At 40.8% G+C, this 21,871-nt stretch overlaps 1 protein-coding gene and 1 long non-coding RNA gene across 8 annotated transcripts in view; one reads left to right on the top strand and one right to left on the bottom strand.

Moving 5' to 3' along the window:
* Positions 1-20,949, bottom strand: part of LOC127430046 (protein Smaug homolog 2-like) — a 22,243-nt gene extending 1,294 nt beyond the window's left edge. The window contains exons 1-14 of one of the 3 annotated variants that reach the window (XM_051679478.1): positions 20,677-20,949; positions 10,619-10,736; positions 9,999-10,469; positions 8,935-9,411; positions 8,384-8,626; positions 8,162-8,271; positions 5,993-6,079; positions 5,650-5,908; positions 4,979-5,064; positions 4,752-4,864; positions 4,178-4,385; positions 3,509-3,635; positions 3,028-3,111; positions 1-359 (exon numbers count right to left, since the gene is read on the bottom strand). The exon at positions 1-359 is cut by the window's left edge and continues 1,294 nt beyond it. In XM_051679478.1, the coding sequence (XP_051535438.1) occupies positions 331-359; positions 3,028-3,111; positions 3,509-3,635; positions 4,178-4,385; positions 4,752-4,864; positions 4,979-5,064; positions 5,650-5,908; positions 5,993-6,079; positions 8,162-8,271; positions 8,384-8,626; positions 8,935-9,411; positions 9,999-10,194 (2,019 nt within the window). In that variant the 5' untranslated portion in view covers positions 10,195-10,469; positions 10,619-10,736; positions 20,677-20,949 and the 3' untranslated portion in view covers positions 1-330. The remainder of the gene's footprint in view (positions 360-3,027; positions 3,112-3,508; positions 3,636-4,177; positions 4,386-4,751; positions 4,865-4,978; positions 5,065-5,649; positions 5,909-5,992; positions 6,080-8,161; positions 8,272-8,383; positions 8,627-8,934; positions 9,412-9,998; positions 10,470-10,618; positions 10,737-20,676) is intronic. The other 2 variants (XM_051679476.1, XM_051679477.1) reach the window with 2 other exon arrangements.
* On the top strand, positions 12,946-19,173 carry LOC127430047 (uncharacterized). Of its 5 annotated transcripts, XR_007895399.1 has the most exons (7): positions 12,946-13,008; positions 14,169-14,228; positions 14,349-14,388; positions 16,715-16,774; positions 18,343-18,462; positions 18,503-18,542; positions 19,114-19,173. It is a non-coding gene; the product is annotated as an uncharacterized LOC127430047 (long non-coding RNA). The 5 variants fall into 5 exon arrangements; XR_007895396.1 differs by lacking the exons at positions 18,503-18,542; positions 19,114-19,173 and adding an exon at positions 18,894-18,982; XR_007895398.1 differs by lacking the exons at positions 14,169-14,228; positions 18,503-18,542; positions 19,114-19,173 and adding exons at positions 13,229-13,288; positions 18,894-18,982.
* Positions 20,950-21,871: the final 922 nt, after the last annotated feature.

The raw sequence follows: 21,871 nt of genomic DNA, 5'->3' as shown, positions 1-21,871 counted from the left end.
CAGCACCATTCCAGGTCACCGCTCAAGCCAATCAGCTGTTAAACGTTTAGTGGCGTTTGAGCTCAGATCGGCTAAAAAAAAACATTTGCTTCCATCTTCCACTCGTCCTGCTCTCCCTTATATAATATAATAGTTTTCTGTATTCCATTTATAGTAAACTTAGCTGAGTACAATAAAGTAGAAAAATATTAGAGAACATATACACAGTTAGTTTTGTGTGATTTGTAGTGACTCATTTTCTTTGAGTGTGTGTGTGTATGTGTGTGTGCTGGGCTACTGGAGCAACAGCCGAAGTGATGAAGTGTTTGTTTTTTTCAGCGTTGTTTGTTTTCATATTGTTGATGTTCTGTCCATTCCATCTGCAAACAGTGAGAAATATAGATGTTAAATGAGATAAACTGTCATTAGTGATTCTGAGCTATAACAGTGTAAAATTACAAATGATTGGTCATTGTTATGAAACTGTACTGTGATTGGTTGCTGGCAGGTGAAATTGTGCTGTGACTGGGTACTGGGGGGGGCGAAGCTGCAATGTGACTGGTTGTTGCAGTTTGAAGCTGTGCCAGTGATTGGTTGCTGGTGGGTTACTTTGTGCTGTGAATGGTTGCTGGTGGGTTACGTTATGCTGTGATTGGTTGCTAGTGGGGGCAAAGCTGGACTGTGATTGGGTGTTGCAGTGTGAAGTTGTGCTGTGATTGGTTGCTGGGGGGGTGCCTTGATTGGTTGCTGGGGGGCTAAGTTGTGCTGTGATTGATTGCTAGGGGGCTAAGCTGCACTGTGATTGGGTGTTGCAGTGTGAAGCTGTGCAGTGATTGGTTGCTGGGGGATTAAGTTGTGCCGTGATTGGTTGCTGGTGGGTTACGTTATGCTGTGATTGGTTGCTAGTGGGGGCAAAGCTGGACTGTGATTGGGTGTTGCAGTGTGAAGCTGTGCTGTGATTGGTTGCTGGGGGGGGTGCCTTGATTGGTTGCTGGGGGGCTAAGTTGTGCTGTGATTGATTGCTAGGGGGCTAAGCTGCACTGTGATTGGGTGTTGCAGTGTGAAGCTGTGCTGTGATTGGTTGCTGGTGGCTAAAGTTGTGCTGTGATTGGTTGCTGGGGGGCTAAGTTGTGCTGTGATTGGGTGTTGCAGTGTGAAGCTGTGCAGTGATTGGTTGCTGGGGGATTAAGTTGTGCCGTGATTGGTTGCTGGTGGGTTACGTTATGCTGTGATTGGTTGCTAGTGGGGGCAAAGCTGGACTGTGATTGGGTGTTGCAGTGTGAAGCTGTGCTGTGATTGGTTGCTGGGGGGTGCCTTGATTGGTTGCTGGGGGGCCAAGTTGTGCTGTGATTGATTGCTAGGGGGCTAAGCTGCACTGTGATTGGGTGTTGCAGTGTGAAGCTGTGCTGTGATTGGTTGCTGGTGGCTAAAGTTGTGCTGTGATTGGTTGCTGGGGGGCTAAGTTGTGCTGTGATTGGGTGTTGCAGTGTGAAGCTGTGCAGTGATTGGTTGCTGGGGGATTAAGTTGTGCCGTGATTGGTTGCTGGTGGGTTACATTATGCTGTGATTGGTTGCTAGTGGGGGCAAAGCTGGACTGTGATTGGGTGTTGCAGTGTGAAGCTGTGCTGTGATTGGTTGCTGGGGGGTGCCTTGATTGGTTGCTGGGGGGCTAAGTTGTGCTGTGATTGATTGCTAGGGGGCTAAGCTGCACTGTGATTGGGTGTTGCAGTGTGAAGCTGTGCTGTGATTGGTTGCTGGTGGCTAAAGTTGTGCTGTGATTGGTTGCTGGGGGGCTAAGTTGTGCTGTGATTGGGTGTTGCAGTGTGAAGCTGTGCAGTGATTGGTTGCTGGGGGATTAAGTTGTGCTGTGATTGGTTGCTGGTGGGTTACGTTATGCTGTGATTGGTTGATAGTGGGGGCAAAGCTGGACTGTGATTGGGTGTTGCAGTGTGAAGCTGTGCTGTGATTGGTTGCTGGGGGGTGCCTTGATTGGTTGCTGGGGGGCCAAGTTGTGCTGTGATTGATTGCTAGGGGGCTAAGCTGCACTGTGATTGGGTGTTGCAGTGTGAAGCTGTGCTGTGATTGGTTGCTGGTGGCTAAAGTTGTGCTGTGATTGGTTGCTGGGGGGGCTAAATTGTGCTGTGATTGGGTGTTGCAGTGTGAAGCTGTGCAGTGATTGGTTGCTGGGGGATTAAGTTGTGCTGTGATTGGTTGCTGGTGGGTTACGTTATGCTGTGATTGGTTGCTAGTGGGGGCAAAGCTGGACTGTGATTGGGTGTTGCAGTGTGAAGCTGTGCTGTGATTGGTTGCTGGGGGGGTGCCTTGATTGGTTGCTGGGGGGCTAAGTTGTGCTGTGATTGATTGCTAGGGGGCTAAGCTGCACTGTGATTGGGTGTTGCAGTGTGAAGCTGTGCTGTGATTGGTTGCTGGTGGCTAAAGTTGCGCTGTGATTGGTTGCTGGGGGGCTAAGTTGTGCTGTGATTGTGTGTTGCAGTGTGAAGCTGTGCAGTGATTGGTTGCTGGGGGATTAAGTTGTGCCGTGATTGGTTGCTGGGGGGTTAAATTGTGGCGTGATTAGTTGCTGGGGGTTAAATTGTGCTGTGATTGGTTGCTGGGGCGGGCCAAGCTGCACTGTGATTGGGTGTTGCAGTGTGAAGCAGTGCTGCGAATGGTTGCTGGGGTTAAGTTGTGCTGTGATTTGTTGCTGGGGGGCAAAGCTGCACTGTAAATGTGTTTTGCACTGTGAAGCTTTGCCATGATAGGTTGCTGGGGGGCAAAGCTGCACTGTGATTGGGTGTTTCAGTGTGAAGCTGTGCCGTGACTGGTTGCTGGGGGGTTAAGTTGTGCTGTGATTGGTTGCTGGGAGGTTAAGTTGTGCTGTGATTGGTTGCTGGGGGAGTGAAGCTACACTGTGATTGGGTACTGAGGGACGAAGCTGCACTGTGATTGGTTGCTGTAGTGTGACACTGTGCCATCATTGGTTGCTGAGGGTTAAATTGTGCTGTGATTGGTTGCTGGGGGGCGAAGCTGGACTGTGATTGGTCGTACCCCCTAAGGCATGCTCTGTCATGCTGAGGCACAGTGACTCCAGCGTGGGATTAATCTCCAGATCTGTTCCTGGAACTTGGCATTCTGGGAACAAAAACAAAAACGCAGACATAAGTAAAACTGGCTCAACACTAAATATGAATGAAACTGGAGAGGTTTAACAACATGAGCATTTTAAAACAACTAATTATACATTTGTTTTACATTACACTGTCTTTTTATCTCATTGTAGTCAATTTAGACTTTAAGATCAAGAACTTGGGTAAAACTTCTTTACAAAATAATTTATTTAGCTATGGATGCAGTAAGTGCCAGTCAAAAGTGCTATCGGTGTTGTGTGCATTAAAGAGTTGCCGCCCATGAAGGTCGTTTCTAGTTTCTAATCAGTCACTTATGAGGTTCCATGATGGTGAGTAAACAGCAGATAGTGAGGCAGCACACTTAGGTGTGGAGCTCAGATGTTGTGACCATGTGCAAGTACCTTGTTGTTGGAACAGGAGCATGGTTTGTGGAGATGTGTGCACAGGAAGTGAGTGAGTCCTCTGAACAGAACTTCTGCTCTGACTCGGCATGCTGTTACTGCCTCCAGTATTCCCAAACCACAGGTTCTGAAACGCACACACACGTCTATAATTGACCGATCTGATTGAACCTTGAGGCAGACATCTCTCTGAACTTGTCTTCTTGTCTTCCTCTCATCTATGACTTTGAAACCAGTGACAGACCAGATCAATTAATCAGATGATATTTGACCATTTAGAGATTGAGCATCAGTCAATAATCATGTCCACTTTGGCTGATTAGCCTTTACAATGGATAATAATTCCTGTTTTAAAATATTTGCAGTGAATTTTGAATAAATACTTTGTGTGGCATTAATCTGTCCACTAGTCTACCACACTCATGTAGATGCTCTTTCTGTTATTATTGTCATTTTTATGGCAAATTCCTTACCAATCCCATACTATCCAACTACGTTGGCATGGCAGTAAAATAAGTGTTCATATAATTGCAATTTTGTGTACTTCTCATTTGTTCTCATTAAGCAATATATACACACTGTACATACATATATATGATTATTATCTATGATTATGACTTATTCAGATGTGTGTACAGTGAACACTGCAGTATTGTGAGTTTTTGTAACCTGTCGGCCCTGTGCAGTGATGGCCGTGGGGTTTGTGAGCGTGTGTCGCGGTGATGCTCCGGTCAGACCAGCAGCAGTCATCAGCCCCAAGCGGCCGGGGGTAGGAGCTCCTCGCGGGGGCATCTGGAACGACCTCTGACCTCGACGACCCAAACCTGCGCTCACAGATCCAGCTGTGGGCAGAGAGTTCGAGCCGTACGCCGGCCACCTGCGCAAACGCATGGGAATTTTTTCTTTCAATACATTTCAGACACATTAAACTGCAATCGTAATTCTGTAATGTGACATGTTTGAAAGAAACAATATTTTAAGGGAAATAATGTAAGGTGGGACTTTATTTTAGCCATAAGGACTTGATGGAACCATGTTAGGCTTTGATATATATTGCCCATGTGGCCTTGGTTACATTGTTTTGTGGGGGAAAAAAGTGATATCATTTTGCTGAAACATTATTTCTTTTATTTTTAAATAACATACACTGATGAACTGTTCACAATGAGAAAAAAGTTAATTTTGATGATGTTGACTGTAAGCATTAACAGACACAAGCAGACTGACTGACACAGACACACACCCTCTCCGGTACACTCCGCTGTCCATCATGGTTTTCCGTGGGAAGAGGCGGAGCAACTTCAGCACCTGCTGTTTCCATGACAACAGCCTCTTTTTCTGCGTCTCTGTAAATGCCTGATAAAGACACAGTAACACAAACAGCCTCGAGAATTAAAGAGCTGTTACGCCATGAACTAAGAAAATGAAATCCAGCATAAATAAAAAAATAGAACCGTATGAATGTGTCACCTCATGTGTCAGACATTTCTCTATGAGCTGCAGGTAACAGCTGATATTCTCCTCATCCGGTCTGGATACCAACAACTGCGTACACACTGAAAAACACAGAAAATATTAACACATGCACACAAACAATACAGAGAACCTTAACACACACACACACACACACACACACACACACACACACAGAAATACGCACAAATGAAAACAGGCAGTTTGGAGCCTGGGTATCTCAGCGAGTATTGACGCTGACTATCACACCTGGAGTCATGAGTTTGAATCCAGGGTGTGCTGAGTAACTCCAGCCAGGTCTCCTAAGCAACCAAATTGGCCCGGTTGCTAGGGAGGGTATAGTCACATGGGGTAACCTCCTTGTGGTCACTATAATGTGGTTCTCGCTCTCAATGGGGCGTGTGGTAAGTTGTGTGTGGATCACGGAGAGTAGCATGAGCCTCCACATGCTGTGAGTCTCCGCGGTGTCATGCACAACGAGTCACGTGATAAGATGTGTGGATTGACGGTCTCAGAAGCGGAGGCTTGTCCTCTGCCACCCGGATTGTGGTAACCGTGCCACCACGAGGACCTACTAAGTAGTAGGAATTGGGCATTCCAAATTGGGAGAAAAGGAGATAAAATACCAAAATGAAAACAGGCATCGCTCTTTTACTGTATTCACGTACCTTTCCCCATCACGCGTGTGAACTGTCCTGCGATATCTCCATCAGAGATAGGTGCAGACGAGGACTCTCCGTCACATGGTGGAGGATTGTGGGTCTGGAATCCCTCCGTTTCCTTCTCTTCGCCGGGATTGGCTGCTTTATCCACGGGCTCCACCTCCTTCTGGGCAGCAGCGGGCGGGGCGTAAGCTTTGATTGGCGTGATGATGATCTGCTGGAGCTCTTGTAAAGCATTGCGAACGTTCCCGCCTTCCAGAATATCCTGTAATCAACGGTACATTCTACGATAAGCAGGATGAATGTTTTTACGATGACAGTCGAGATCCTTGATCGTTTAGTCATTCACCTTTTCAAGAGATTTCAGGACGCTCTGTCGTTCTCTGAGTTTCTGTATGCTCAGCGCGATCTTGTGCCGAGCTCCTTTCGTAACGTTCTGAAAGAAACAACGTAATACAAACAATAAATCATGAGCAGTATTGGGTGTAATCAGATTACAAAGTAATTAGTGTAATCGAACTAATGCAATCTAATATTTTAGTAAAAAAATAATGTAACACTACGTTTAACTTCTTGTAATCTGATTACAGTTACTGACTTTCAATTCAGTTAATGACTTTAAGTACATGTACTTAGGTTACACATTTCTAAAATAATATTATTATTGTAGAACACACGTAAAACATGGATTACGTTCATGTCTGTTTGCGTCTCTGCGACAGCTGAAGAATGTGCAACCCCTCATGAGGAAGAAACATGTGGTGCTGGGTGTATGACAATGAGGCCGTTTTCATGCACACCAACACTCTTATTCTCTGCTATTGAAGTCAAACCGTGAAGAGGCATGCGCACAACATGTGCATACATTGGATAAGCCGGTAAGAACGCTGGTAAAGGTGTTTACATGCAACGGCAAATCGAGGTAATAAGCATCGATCGGTTAATTCATAAGCCATTGATCACATTACACTGACAAAGGAACACAGTTTATTGCATTTACATGAGCGCACACGTTGTCGGCTTATTAAGCACAATCAGTGTGAGGACATGCATGTAAATACGCTCACTTATCTAGCAAATACAGATATTATTATATGTTTGCAGAGTGGAAAAACAAAAACTTTTCTTGTTTGAAAGTGTTTCAGAAAGTGATTTAAAAGTGATTAATTTTTGTTGAAGTAATCTGATTACTTTTTTTTTTTGTTGAAGTAATTGACCCTTTGCTAAGCTCCGCCCCCTTGGTTACAGTTGCTCGCTCTGACAAGCTTTGTAAAACTTCCCATGCGAATGAATGGAGGGTTGCCGTGAATGGATGATGGTGATAACAAGCCATGATGCTGTGAATGCTTTATGCACTATATCGCCTTTACTCAGACCTGAATCAATACGTAAATGAATTAGCGTTAATTTATTAGCTTTAATTTAACTTGGAGCAAATGTAGGTGTCCTCGCTGATGTTACACATGTTAATCTGGGAACGAGGAATGACACAGTTTAATCCATATCATGCTCTTCATGAGATTTATTTAAAGATTTTTTTAAACTAAAGAAAAACACTACGTGTATCCTGTTTGGGTACCTCGTGTTACTGTCACAAGTGATCCAGCAACAATGGTTTTAAAAAATGTTTTTCATTTTCATAAAATCAGCTAAAAACTACTCAAACACACTTACTCCCGTAGACTCTCAATGGAAAATAGCAAACGTGTGACAGAGAAATGGAGGACGGCAACAGTTGCCAAGTTACGATTGGTCAGAAACACTTTTAAGGCGGGGCTTCACAAAGGGTCAATTTGAAATGGATTACTTTTTAGAGTAACTTACCCAACACTGATATGAGTGGTAAATATGGGACAGACACATTTTGACAAGCATCATTCACAAAAAGCTCTCTAATGAATGCAATATTTCAGAGCTGAGCATAAATAGACAAATTTTATTTTCACTATATATTTGTTTTCTCCCCAATTTGGAATGCCCAATTCCCAATGCGCACTAAGTCCTCGTGGTGGCGTAGCGACTCGCCTCAATCTGGGTGGCGGAGGACGAATCTCAGTTACCTCCACGTCTGAGACCGTCAATCCGCGCATCTTATCACGTGACTTGTTGAGCGCGTTACCGCGGAGACATAGCGCGTGTGGAGGCTTCACGTTATTCTCCGAGGCATCCACGCACAACTCACCACGTGCCCCACCGAGAGCGAGAATTACGTTATAGCAACCACGAGGAGGTTACCCCATGTGACTCTACCCTCCCTAGCAACCGGGCCAATTTGGTTGCTTGGGAGACCTGACTGGAGTCATTCAGCATGCCCTGGTACATTCAATATATTTAAATTTCTAGAAACGTCTAAACTAACGGCCTGACATGTTGAGATTTTCCACAATATTATTTCACATCACACTTGTGATCACTGCAAACAGGATCACGCGTATACCGACGTGAAAATACAATCAGCTCAGGCTTAGACAAAGCCTCATCTGATTGGCTAGAAGATGTTGAGCAGGGCGGAGCTCACATGTGACTCCAGGTGTTGCTCTGTGAGAATCATCATTTCTTCGTACGTCATCTGAGAAAAGAGCGACGCGTATTTATGCAGACGAAGACTCTTGAGCCAGGCGGGCACATCTGGAAGAGAAATATCACAAACGACAGGCAACAAGCAGGAGCTATAAAAACTACAGGCACACACGAGTGATGTGTATGTAATAAGTGTAGTGTGTTTAACGCTTGTTGTCACCTTTCATTCCGCTGCCGTCCTCTTGGAAAGTGTTGCGTGCGTTGCTCTGTTCCTCCGTCTGTTCACTCCCCGACGACGCAACGCTGCTCTGGGGTGACAGAGGGGCATGTTCTGCTCCGGTCACGCCCTGACACCCGCTCCCTTCATCCTGGTTTAGCCAATCAGAGCTGCAGGCTGACTGATTGATGGGTGTGAGTGACATTGAGGGCTTTAGTGGGCTCGGATGAACCTGACCAGACAGTCCTGCTGGGCAAATATAAAAAAATGTATGACAAACAAACTGATCGACCGGCATATTCAAACTCTCATATAATCCTCATTTGAGCACAATAACAAGTCCTGTGTGAACACCCCCTATTGCTCTCCACGCAGAGTATTAACTGAAAGTCATTGTGTTTAGTGTCATTGAACAGTCACTGTACAAACTGTGACCAATCAGATCGCAAGCTGCTAATATGTCCAAATCATTATATTAGAAATGAAATGTTATGAAGTTGATAAAAGTTCTCGTAACTATTGTGTTTTCATTGTCGTCACTTCTGACCCCTGACCTGTGCTGTTGCTGCTGCTGTTGACAGGTGAGGTCACTCCACCCGTCCCGGGGAAAGGCATGTGTCCGTTCTGTCCAGCCGGCGAGCTGCAGGTGGATGGTAGCTTCTCCTGCCAGCTATACGACGGCTCCAGGGACTCGGCAGGACCTGGCCACTCGTCTGAGCCCTGCCGGGCGTGATGGTACGGTCCAGGCGGGGGTGGCCGTGTGGACAGATGCTCCTCCAGGTGATTGAGCCACATGGCAAGAGAGTTGCGGTCGTCGAGGGTGGTGGCAGGGTGAATGAGGGCGTAAGACAGCAGCTGTCGGCTCTCCTCCACGAACAGGCTGCTCTCGATGGTGTGACTCAAGACCTTCTGCAGGAGGTTCATGTATTCACACTTGGCTTCGCTGTTCCGTGGCTGAAGCAGAGGGAGATGAGAGAGCAGGAGAGACACGGCTTTCTCCTTCGGCTCCTGCTGCCATTGACTGACGATCGCTACATAAAAAGAAAGATCTTAAAAACTTGGGAAAAAGGCTCTCCAGCAAAACATTCCTAATGACCCAGATGTACGAGAAACATTTGTGTTCAACTTTCATCCTTTTAAAGGAATAGTTCACCCAAAGCCTCATGTTGTTCCAAACACATATGACTGACTTTCTACTGAGGAACACAAAAGGAGATATTAGGCAGAATGTTCACGCTGCTCTTTTACATACAATGAAAGCATATAGTGACCAAAAAAAAAAACCCTATAAAAATCTTGTAATCAATCATGGCATGCACAGATTGAGGGGTACTGACAAATAAGATTGTTCGAGGTGATAAAAATTAAATATCTTTTAAAAATCTAGTTTAAAACACATGCATCATCATGTTCGTGGAAATGCAATCTTTTTGTAAAAAACAGAAAGTCATACAGGTTTGGAACAACATGAGGGTGAGTAAATGATGACAATTTCTATTTTTGGGTCAACTGCTCCTTTACATGCCAGTACAACTGCTCTTCTTACAAATCAAACAATCAAAATATAAAAGTCTGAATATGTGACACATGGATGTTTAAGTTGTATATGAGTGTTTACCTGCATTGTTGGCTTCTGCCTCTAGTATGTGTATCTCTGTGCAGTCGGCCAGCCAGTGGTCCAGACAGATGTGCAGGAATCTCGCCTGCGTCCGAGAAACACGCTTCAACAGCGACAACAGCGCCACCGTCTGTTCACACTCATTCCAGCCCTTAAACCAGTCTGTCAAAATCCCCACTTGGTCCCGGAACATCATGGCGAGTTCCCACTGATACAGGGGCGGGACTACAGGGAGGGGGTGGGGTTTGTATAAACTGGGGCGGGGAGAGGGGAGGTTACAGGCAGTGCTCCAGTCCACTCAAGAGATGCATTAAAAACCCCTCACATGGTTCTGGAGTGGACGTCACCAACACGGGGCAGCTGTTTGTCGAGGTCTGGGTAAAATTCAGGGTTGAATACAGTGCGAGACAGAAAGTGTAATCCAATGAAGCCGTCTCTAGAGCATCGTCACTCATACACGGATGCAGGCATCTGCAGACAGATCATATGCATGTTACAAACACACCAAACACCACAGCTGACACTTCCTGTCTAAGATTCATTCATCCATCTATCTCAGATTATTACAGAGCTGTCAAATAATCAGACTGACACCTTACTGCAGAGCACAACACTCTCACCAGAGGATTATATTCATAAACAGAGCTGATCTGAGACTGCTGGAGCAATGGACCTACTGCACCAACCACACTGTAAACACAACAATCACATGCCCCTTATTGAGGAATTCAGCTCCACCTGCAAAGCAAACAACAAACTGGAGGTAAAACCTGTCAGATGGAGGGCAGATTCAGTGGCATCATAGGGTGAATTCAGACAGATAGAGGGTAAACTTAGAGATCAATTCAGTCAGACAATGTCAAAAAAAAAAATCACAGAGATGAGGGGTACATTTAGCCAGACAAGGTAAAATCACACAGTTAAGGGGTAAAAATCAGTCAGGTGGAGGTTCAATTCAGTCAAATCAGAGGTAAATTTAGACAGATGAGGAGTAAAATCATTCAGATGAGGTTTAAATTCAGTCAGACAGGTTAAAATCAATCAGATGAGGTTTAAATTCAGTCAGACAGGTTAAAATCAACCAGATGAGGTTTAAATTCAGTCAGACAGGTTAAAATCAACCAGATGAGGTTTAAATTCAGTCAGACAGGTTAAAATCAATCAGATGAGGTTTAAATTCAGTCAGAGAGGTTAAAATCAATCAGATGAGGTTTAAATTCAGTCAGACAGGTTAAAATCAACCAGATGAGGTTTAAATTCAGTCAGACAAGTTAAAATCAATCAGATGAGGTTTAAATTCAGTCAGACAGGTTAAAATCAATCAGATGAGGTTTAAATTCAGTCAGAGAGGTTAAAATCAATCAGATGAGGTTTAAATTCAGTCAGACAGGTTTAAATTCAGTCAGACAGGTTAAAATAAACCAGATGAGGTTTAAATTCAGTCAGACAGGTTAAAATCAATCAGATGAAGTTTACATTCAGTCAGACAGGTTAAAATCAATCAGATGAGGTTTAAATTCAGTCAGACAGGTTAAAATCAATCAGATGAGGTTTACATTCAGTCAGACAGGTTAAAATCAATCAGATGAGGTTTAAATTCAGTCAGACAGGTTAAAATCAATCAAATGAGGTTTAAATTCAATCAGACAGGTTAAAATCAATCAGATGAGGTTTAAATTCAGTCAGACAGGTTAAAATCAACCAGATGAGGTTTAAATTCAGTCAGACAGGTTTAAATTCAGTCAGACAGGTTAAAATAAACCAGATGAGGTTTAAATTCAGTCAGACAGGTTAAAATCAATCAGATGAGGTTTAAATTCAGTCAGACAGGTTAAAATCAACCAGATGAGGTTTAAATTCAGTCAGACAGGTTAAAATCAATCAGATGAGGTTTAAATTCAGTCAGAGAGGTTAAAATCAATCAGATGAGGTTTAAATTCAGTCAGACAGGTTTAAATTCAGTCAGACAGGTTAAAATAAACCAGATGAGGTTTAAATTCAGTCAGACAGGTTAAAATCAATCAGATGAGGTTTACATTCAGTCAGACAGGTTAAAATCAATCAGATGAGGTTTAAATTCAGTCAGACAGGTTAAAATCAATCAGATGAGGTTTACATTCAGTCAGACAGGTTAAAATCAATCAGATGAGGTTTAAATTCAGTCAGACAGGTTTAAATTCAGTCAGACAGGTTAAAATAAACCAGATGAGGTTTAAATTCAGTCAGACAGGTTAAAATCAATCAGATGAGGTTTAAATTCAGTCAGACAGGTTAAAATCAACCAGATGAGGTTTAAATTCAGTCAGACAGGTTAAAATCAATCAGATGAGGTTTAAATTCAGTCAGAGAGGTTAAAATCAATCAGATGAGGTTTAAATTCAGTCAGACAGGTTTAAATTCAGTCAGACAGGTTAAAATAAACCAGATGAGGTTTAAATTCAGTCAGACAGGTTAAAATCAATCAGATGAGGTTTACATTCAGTCAGACAGGTTAAAATCAAACAGATGAGGTTTAAATTCAGTCAGACAGGTTAAAATCAATCAGATGAGGTTTACATTCAGTCAGACAGGTTAAAATCAATCAGATGAGGTTTAAATTCAGTCAGACAGGTTAAAATCAATCAAATGAGGTTTAAATTCAATCAGACAGGTTAAAATCAATCAGATGAGGTTTAAATTCAGTCAGACAGGTTAAAATCAATCAGATGGGGTTTAAATTCAGTCAGACAGGTTAAAATCAATCAGATGAGGTTTAAATTCAGTCAGACAGGTTAAAATCAATCAGATGAGGTTTACATTCAGTCAGACAGGTTAAAATCAATCAGATGAGGTTTAAATTCAGTCAGACAGGTTAAAATCAATCAGATGAGGTTTACATTCAGTCAGACAGGTTAACCTCAATCAGATGAGGTTTAAATTCAGTCAGACAGCTTAAAATCAAATAGATGGGGTTTACATTCAGTCAGACAGGTTAAAATCAATCAGATGAGGTTTAAATTCAGTCAGACAGGTTAAAATCAATCAAATGAGGTTTAAATTCAATCAGACAGGTTAAAATCAATCAGATGAGGTTTAAATTCAGTCAGAAAAGTTAAAATCAATCAGATGAGGTTTACATTCAGTCAGACAGGTTAAAATCAATCAGATGAGGTTTACATTCAGTCAGACAGGTTAAAATCAATCAGATGAGGTTTACATTCAGTCAGACAGGTTTAAATTCAGTCAGACAGGTTAAAATCAATCAGATGAGGTTTACATTCAGTCAGACAGGTTAAAATCAATCAAATGAGGTTTAAATTCAGTCAGACAGGTTAAAATCAACCAGATGAGGTTTAAATTCAGTCAGACAGGTTTAAATTCAGTCAGACAGGTTAAAATAAACCAGATGAGGTTTAAATTCAGTCAGACAGGTTAAAATCAATCAGATGAGGTTTAAATTCAGTCAGACAGGTTAAAATCAACCAGATGAGGTTTAAATTCAGTCAGACAGGTTAAAATCAATCAGATGAGGTTTAAATTCAGTCAGAGAGGTTAAAATCAATCAGATGAGGTTTAAATTCAGTCAGACAGGTTTAAATTCAGTCAGACAGGTTAAAATAAACCAGATGAGGTTTAAATTCAGTCAGACAGGTTAAAATCAATCAGATGAGGTTTACATTCAGTCAGACAGGTTAAAATCAATCAGATGAGGTTTAAATTCAGTCAGACAGGTTAAAATCAATCAGATGAGGTTTACATTCAGTCAGACAGGTTAAAATCAATCAGATGAGGTTTAAATTCAGTCAGACAGGTTAAAATCAATCAAATGAGGTTTAAATTCAATCAGACAGGTTAAAATCAATCAGATGAGGTTTAAATTCAGTCAGACAGGTTAAAATCAATCAGATGGGGTTTAAATTCAGTCAGACAGGTTAAAATCAATCAGATGAGGTTTAAATTCAGTCAGACAGGTTAAAATCAATCAAATGAGGTTTAAATTCAATCAGACAGGTTAAAATCAATCAGATGAGGTTTAAATTCAGTCAGACAAGTTAAAATCAATCAGATGAGGTTTACATTCAGTCAGACAGGTTAAAATCAATCAGATGAGGTTTACATTCAGTCAGACAGGTTAAAATCAATCAGATGAGGTTTACATTCAGTCAGACAGGTTTAAATTCAGTCAGACAGGTTAAAATCAATCAGATGAGGTTTACATTCAGTCAGACAGGTTAAAATCAATCAAATGAGGTTTAAATTCAGTCAGACAGGTTAAAATCAACCAGATGAGGTTTAAATTCAGTCAGACAGGATAAAATCAACCAGATGAGGTTTAAATTCAGTCAGACAGGTTAAAATCAACCAGATGAGGTTTACATTCAGTCAGACAGGTTAAAATCAATCAAATGAGGTTTAAATTCAATCAGACAGGTTAAAATCAATCAGATGAGGTTTAAATTCAGTCAGACAGGTTTAAATTCAGTCAGACAGGTTACAATCAATCAGATGAGGTTTAAATTCAGTCAGACAGGTTTAAATTCAGTCAGACAGGTTACAATCAATCAGATGAGGTTTAAATTCAGTCAGACAGGTTAAAATCAATCAGATGAGGTTTAAATTCAGTCAGACAGGTTTAAATTCAGTCAGACAGGTTAAAATCAACCAGATGAGGTTTAAATTCAGTCAGACAGGTTAAAATCAATCAGATGAGGTTTAAATTCAGTCAGACAGGTTAAAATCAATCAAATGAGGTTTAAATTCAATCAGACAGGTTAAAATCAATCAGATGAGGTTTAAATTCAGTCAGACAGGTTAAAATCAATCAAATGAGGTTTAAATTCAATCAGACAGGTTAAAATCAATCAGATGAGGTTTAAAATCAGTCAGACAGGTTAAAATCAATCAGATGAGGTTTAAATTCAGTCAGACAGGTTAAAATCAATCAGATGAGGTTTAAATTCAGTCAGACAGGTTAAAATCAATCAGATGAGGTTTACATTCAGTCAGACAGGTTAACCTCAATCAGATGAGGTTTAAATTCAGTCAGACAGGTTAAAATCAAATAGATGGGGTTTACATTCAGTCAGACAGGTTAAAATCAATCAGATGAGGTTTAAATTCAGTCAGACAGGTTAAAATCAAACAGATGAGGTTAAAATCAATCAGATGAGGTTTAAATTCAGTCAGACAAGTTAAAATCAATCAGATGAGGTTTACATTCAGTCAGACAGGTTAAAATCAATCAGATGAGGTTTAAATTCAGTCAGACAGGTTAAAATCAATCAGATGAGGTTTAAATTCAGTCAGACAGGTTTAAATTCAGTCAGACAGGTTAAAATCAAACAGATGAGGTTTAAATTCAGTCAGACAGGTTAAAATCAATCAGATGAGGTTTACATTCAGTCAGACAGGTTAAAATCAATCAGATGAGGTTTAAATTCAGTCAGACAGGTTAAAACCAATCAGATGAGGTTTACATTCAGTCAGACAGGTTAAAATCAATCAGATGAGGTTTAAATTCAGTCAGACAGGTTAAAATCAACCAGATGAGGTTTAAATTCAGTCAGACAGGTTAAAATCAACCAGATGAGGTTTACATTCAGTCAGACAGGTTAAAATCAATCAGATGAGGTTTACATTCAGTCAGACAGGTTAAAATCAATCAGATGAGGTTTACATTCAGTCAGACAGATTAAAATCAATCAGATGAGGTTTACATTCAGTCAGACAGGTTAAAATCAATCAGATGAGGTTTACATTCAGTCAGACAGGTTTAAATTCAGTCAGACAGGTTAAAATCAACCAGATGAGGTTTAAATTCAGTCAGACAGGTTAAAATCAACCAGATGAGGTTTAAATTCAGTCAGACAGGTTAAAATCAACCAGATGAGGTTTACATTCAGTCAGACAGGTTAAAATCAATCAGATGAGGTTTACATTCAGTCAGACAGGTTAAAATCAACCAGACGAGGTTTACATTCAGTCAGACAGGTTAAAATTCAGTCAGACAGGTTAAAATCAACCAGATGAGGTTTAAATTCAGTCAGACAGGTTAAAATCAACCAGATGAGGTTTAAATTCAGTCAGACAGGTTAAAATCAACCAGATGAGGTTTAAATTCAGTCAGACAGGTTAAAATCAATCAGATGACCAGATGAGGTTTAAATTCAGTCAGACAGGTTTAAATTCAGTCAGACAGGTTAAAATCAAACAGACGGGGTTTAAATTCAGTCAGACAGGTTAAAATCAATCAGATGAGGTTTACATTCAGTCAGACAGGTTAAAATCAATCAGATGAGGTTTACATTCAGTCAGACAGGTTAAAATTCAGTCAGACAGGTTAAAATCAACCAGATTAGGTTTACATTCAGTCAGACAGGTTAAAATTCAGTCAGACAGGTTAAAATCAACCAGATGAGGTTAAAATTCAGTCAGACAGGTTAAAATCAACCAGATTAGGTTTACATTCAGTCAGACAGGTTAAAATTCAGTCAGAGAGGTTAAATCAATCAGAAGAGGTTTACATTCAGTCAGACAGGTTAAAATCAATCAGATGAGGTTTACATTCAGTCAGACAGGTTAAAATCAATCAGATGAGGTTTACATTCAGTCAGACAGGTTAAAATCAACCAGATGAGGTTTACATTCAGTCAGACAGGTTAAAATTCAGTCAGACAGGTTAAATCAATCAGAAGAGGTTTACATTCAGTCAGACAGGTTAAAATCAATCAGATGAGGTTTACATTCAGTCAGACAGGTTAAAATCAACCAGAAGAGGTTTACATTCAGTCAGACAGGTTAAAATCAACCAGATGAGGTTTAAATTCAGTCAGACAGGTTAAAATCAACCAGATGAGGTTTACATTCAGTCAGACAGGTTAAAATTCAGTCAGACAGGTTAAAATCAATCAGATGAGGTTTACATTCAGTCAGACAGGTTAAAATCAATCAGATGAGGTTTACATTCAGTCAGACAGGTTAAAATCAATCAGATGAGGTTTAAATTCAATCAGACAGGTTAAAATCAATCAGATGAGGTTTACATTCAGTCAGACAGGTTAAAATCAATCAGATGAGGTTTAAATTCAATCAGACAGGTTAAAATCAATCAGATGAGGTTTACATTCAGTCAGACAGGTTAAAATCAAACAGATGAGGTTTACATTCAGTCAGACAGGTTAAAATCAATCAGATGAGTTTTACATTCAGTCAGACAGGTTAAAATCAATCAGATGAGGTTTACATTCAGTCAGACAGGTTAAAATCAAACAGATGAGGTTTACATTCAGTCAGACAGGTTAAAATCAATCAGATGAGGTTTACATTCAGTCAGACAGGTTAAAATCAATCAGATGAGGTTTACATTCAGTCAGACAGGTTAAAATCAATCAGAAGAGGTTTAAATTCAGTCAGACAGGTTAAAATCAATCAGATGAGGTTTACATTCAGTCAGACAGGTTAAAATCAATCAGATGAGGTTTACATTCAGTCAGACAGGTTAAAATCAATCAGATGAGGTTTACATTCAGTCAGACAGGTTAAAATCAATCAGATGAGGTTTACATTCAGTCAGACAGGTTAAAATCAACCAGATGAGGTTTAAATTCAGTCAGACAGGTTAAATCAATCAGAAGAGGTTTACATTCAGTCAGACAGGTTAAAATCAACCAGACGAGGTTTACATTCAGTCAGACAGGTTTAAATTCAATCAGACAGGTTAAAATCAATCAGATGAGGTTTACATTCAGTCAGACAGGTTAAAATCAACCAGATGAGGTTTACATTCAGTCAGACAGGTTAAAATCAATCAGATGAGGTTTACATTCAGTCAGACAGGTTAAAATCAACCAGATGAGGTTTAAATTCAGTCAGACAGGTTAAAATCAACCAGATGAGGTTTAAATTCAGTCAGACAGGTTAAAATCAATCAGATGAGGTTTACATTCAGTCAGACAGGTTAAAATCAATCAGATGAGGTTTACATTCAGTCAGACAGGTTAAAATCAACCAGACGAGGTTTACATTCAGTCAGACAGGTTAAAATTCAGTCAGACAGGTTAAAATCAACCAGATGAGGTTTAAATTCAGTCAGACAGGTTAAAATCAACCAGATGAGGTTTAAATTCAGTCAAGACAGGTTAAAATCAACCAGATGAGGTTTAAATTCAGTCAGACAGGTTAAAATCAATCAGATGACCAGATGAGGTTTAAATTCAGTCAGACAGGTTTAAATTCAGTCAGACAGGTTAAAATCAAACAGATGGGGTTTAAATTCAGTCAGACAGGTTAAAATCAATTAGATGAGGTTTACATTCAGTCAGACAGGTTAAAATCAATCAGATGAGGTTTACATTCAGTCAGACAGGTTAAAATCAATCAAATGAGGTTTACATTCAGTCAGACAGGTTAAAATCAATCAGAAGAGGTTTACATTCAGTCAGACAGGTTAAAATCAATCAAATGAGGTTTACATTCAGTCAGACAGGTTAAAATCAATCAGATGAGGTTTACATTCAGTCAGACAGGTTAAAATCAATCAAATGAGGTTTACATTCAGTCAGACAGGTTAAAATCAACCAGACGAGGTTTAAATTCAGACAGGTTAAAATCAACCAGATGAGGTTTAAATTCAGTCAGACAGGTTAAAATCAATCAGATGAGGTTTACATTCAGTCAGACAGGTTAAAATCAACCAGACGAGGTTTAAATTCAGACAGGTTAAATCAACCAGATGAGGTTTAAATTCAGTCAGACAGGTTAAAATCAACCAGATGAGGTTTAAATTCAGTCAGACAGGTTAAAATTCAGTCAGACAGGTTAAAATCAACCAGATGAGGTTAAAATTCAGTCAGACAGGTTAAAATCAACCAGATTAGGTTTACATTCAGTCAGACAGGTTTACATTCAGTCAGACAGGTTAAAATCAACCAGAAGAGGTTTACATTCAGTCAGACAGGTTAAAATCAATCAGATGAGGTTTACATTCAGTCAGACAGGTTAAAATCAATCAGATGAGGTTTACATTCAGTCAGACAGGTTAAAATCAACCAGATGAGGTTTACATTCAGTCAGACAGGTTAAAATCAATCAGATTAGGTTTACATTCAGTCAGACAGGTTTACATTCAGTCAGACAGGTTAAAATCAACCAGAAGAGGTTTAAATTCAGTCAGACAGGTTAAAATCAATCAGATGAGGTTTACATTCAGTCAGACAGGTTAAATCAATCAGATGAGGTTTACATTCAGTCAGACAGGTTAAAATTCAGTCAGAGAGGTTAAAATCAATCAGATGAGGTTTACATTCAGTCAGACAGGTTAAAATCAACCAGATGAGGTTTAAATTCAGTCAGACAGGTTAAAATCAACCAGATGAGGTTTACATTCAGTCAGACAGGTTAAATCAATCAGATGAGGTTTACATTCAGTCAGACAGGTTAAAATTCAGTCAGACAGGTTAAAATCAATCAGATGAGGTTTAAATTCAATCAGACAGGTTAAAATCAATCAGATGAGGTTTACATTCAGTCAGACAGGTTAAAATCAAACAGATGAGGTTTACATTCAGTCAGACAGGTTAAAATCAATCAGATGAGTTTTACATTCAGTCAGACAGGTTAAAATCAATCAGATGAGGTTTACATTCAGTCAGACAGGTTAAAATCAAACAGATGAGGTTTAAATTCAGTCAGACAGGTTAAAATCAATCAGATGAGGTTTACATTCAGTCAGACAGGTTAAAATCAATCAGATGAGGTTTACATTCAGTCAGACAGGTTAAAATCAATCAGAAGAGGTTTAAATTCAGTCAGACAGGTTAAAATCAATCAGATGAGGTTTACATTCAGTCAGACAGGTTAAAATCAATCAGATGAGGTTTACATTCAGTCAGACAGGTTAAAATCAATCAGATGAGGTTTACATTCAGTCAGACAGGTTAAAATCAATCAGATGAGGTTTACATTCAGTCAGACAGGTTAAAATCAATCAGATGAGGTTTACATTCAGTCAGACAGGTTAAAATCAATCAGATGAGGTTTACATTCAGTCAGACAGGTTACAATCAACCAGATGAGGTTTAAATTCAGTCAGACAGGTTAAAATCAACCAGATGAGGTTTAAATTCAGTCAGACAGGTTAAATCAATCAGAAGAGGTTTAAATTCAGTCAGACAGGTTAAATCAATCAGAAGAGGTTTACATTCAGTCAGAGAAGTTAAAATCAATCAGATGAGGATAAATTCAGTCAGATATTCCATTAAATCGGTACATTGTATCGGTGTGTGGCGGTGGATAGCACTGTTAGCTTTGAGAACACAAACACTATTAAACTTGTTCAGTGTAACAAACACATATATATAAACACACACACATAATGTAAACACTGATTAAATAAGGGACATTCGCTGTGATTTAATGTTTATAAAGCCTCAATCACAGTAGAATTTAAATAAAAGTGTATACTGAGGCTCAGCTAACAGGCCTGATGCTAATGCTAACGCCAATCTGACAGAACACAAAATAAACATAAACACAACAAACTGCCCGTCATATCACAACAATAATTACGCAATACATTCATAATTACAGACAATAACACATTTAATGAGGGGGAAGCATCTGAAACAGGGACTGAAGCACAAACCAAGAGCTAACACACAGACAGCGGATCTGAGCTCTCATTAAACACACACACACTTACTGAGGAACACGCGTGTGAAATGCGTGGATACACACCGGTGCGGGTCCGAAAGACACTGATGAAAGATACAGAGAGACAGACAGGCCTGAAGATTCACTGGAGTTCCCACTACCACACACTCTCTCTGGAGCTCTGTCTCTCTCTCCACCACTGTCTGCCTACCTCACTCGACCACACTCACTCACTCACTGGAGCTCTGGCGCTCTCTCTCCACCACTGTATGCCTACCTCACTCGACCACACTCACTCACTCACTGGAGCTCTGGCTCTCTCTCTCCACCACTGTATGCCTATCTCACTCGACCACACTCACTCACTCACTGGAGCTCTGGCTCTCTCTCTCCACCACTGTATGCCTATCTCACTCGACAACACTCACTCACTCACTGGAGCTCTGGCTCTCTCTCTCCACCACTGTATGCCTATCTCACTCGACCACACTCACTCACTCACTGGAGCTCTGGCTCTCTCTCTCCACCACTGTATGCCTACCTCACTTGACCACACTCACTCACTGGAGCTCTGGCTCTAACTCTCCATCACTGTCTGCCTACCTCACTCGACCGCACTCACTCACTCACTGGAGCTCTGGTTCTCTCTCTCCACCACTGTCTGGCTACCTCACTCAACCACACTCACTGGAGCTCTGGCTCTCTCTCCTACCACTGTATGCCTCCCACACTTGACCACACTCACTCACTCACTCACTCACTGGAGCTCAGGCTCTCTCTCTCCACCACTGTATGCCTACCTCACTCGACCACACTCACTCACTCACTCACTGGAGCTCTGGCTCTCTCGACCACACTCACTGGAGCTCTGGCTCTCTCTCTCCCACCACTGTATGCCTACCTCACTCGACCACACTCACTCACTCACTGGAGCTCTGGCTCTCTCTCTCCACCACAGTCTGCCTACCTCACTCGACCACACTCACTCACTCACTGGAACTCAGGCACTCTCTCTCCACCACTGTCTGCCTACCTTACTCGACCACACTCACTCACTCACTGGAGCTCTCCTTCACTTGGGTCATATTGAACAATTCGGTGTCATTTAAGTCCCCAGTACAAGTTGTGGTACTTATAATGTTTACTTTCACCCAATAACAAATTTAATAAGCTTGGTAAAAATTTTAATTATTGCACTAGTGTCAGTTCTCAGAGCTACATGTCAATCATCACATCTTTGAAAA

This window comes from Myxocyprinus asiaticus, chromosome 39 (genome assembly GCF_019703515.2).
Source record: "Myxocyprinus asiaticus isolate MX2 ecotype Aquarium Trade chromosome 39, UBuf_Myxa_2, whole genome shotgun sequence".
NCBI classification, from domain to species: Eukaryota; Metazoa; Chordata; class Actinopteri; order Cypriniformes; family Catostomidae; genus Myxocyprinus; species Myxocyprinus asiaticus.
The sequence above is the reverse complement of the archived record's forward strand: the minus strand, read 5'-3'. Positions and strand labels throughout refer to the sequence as shown.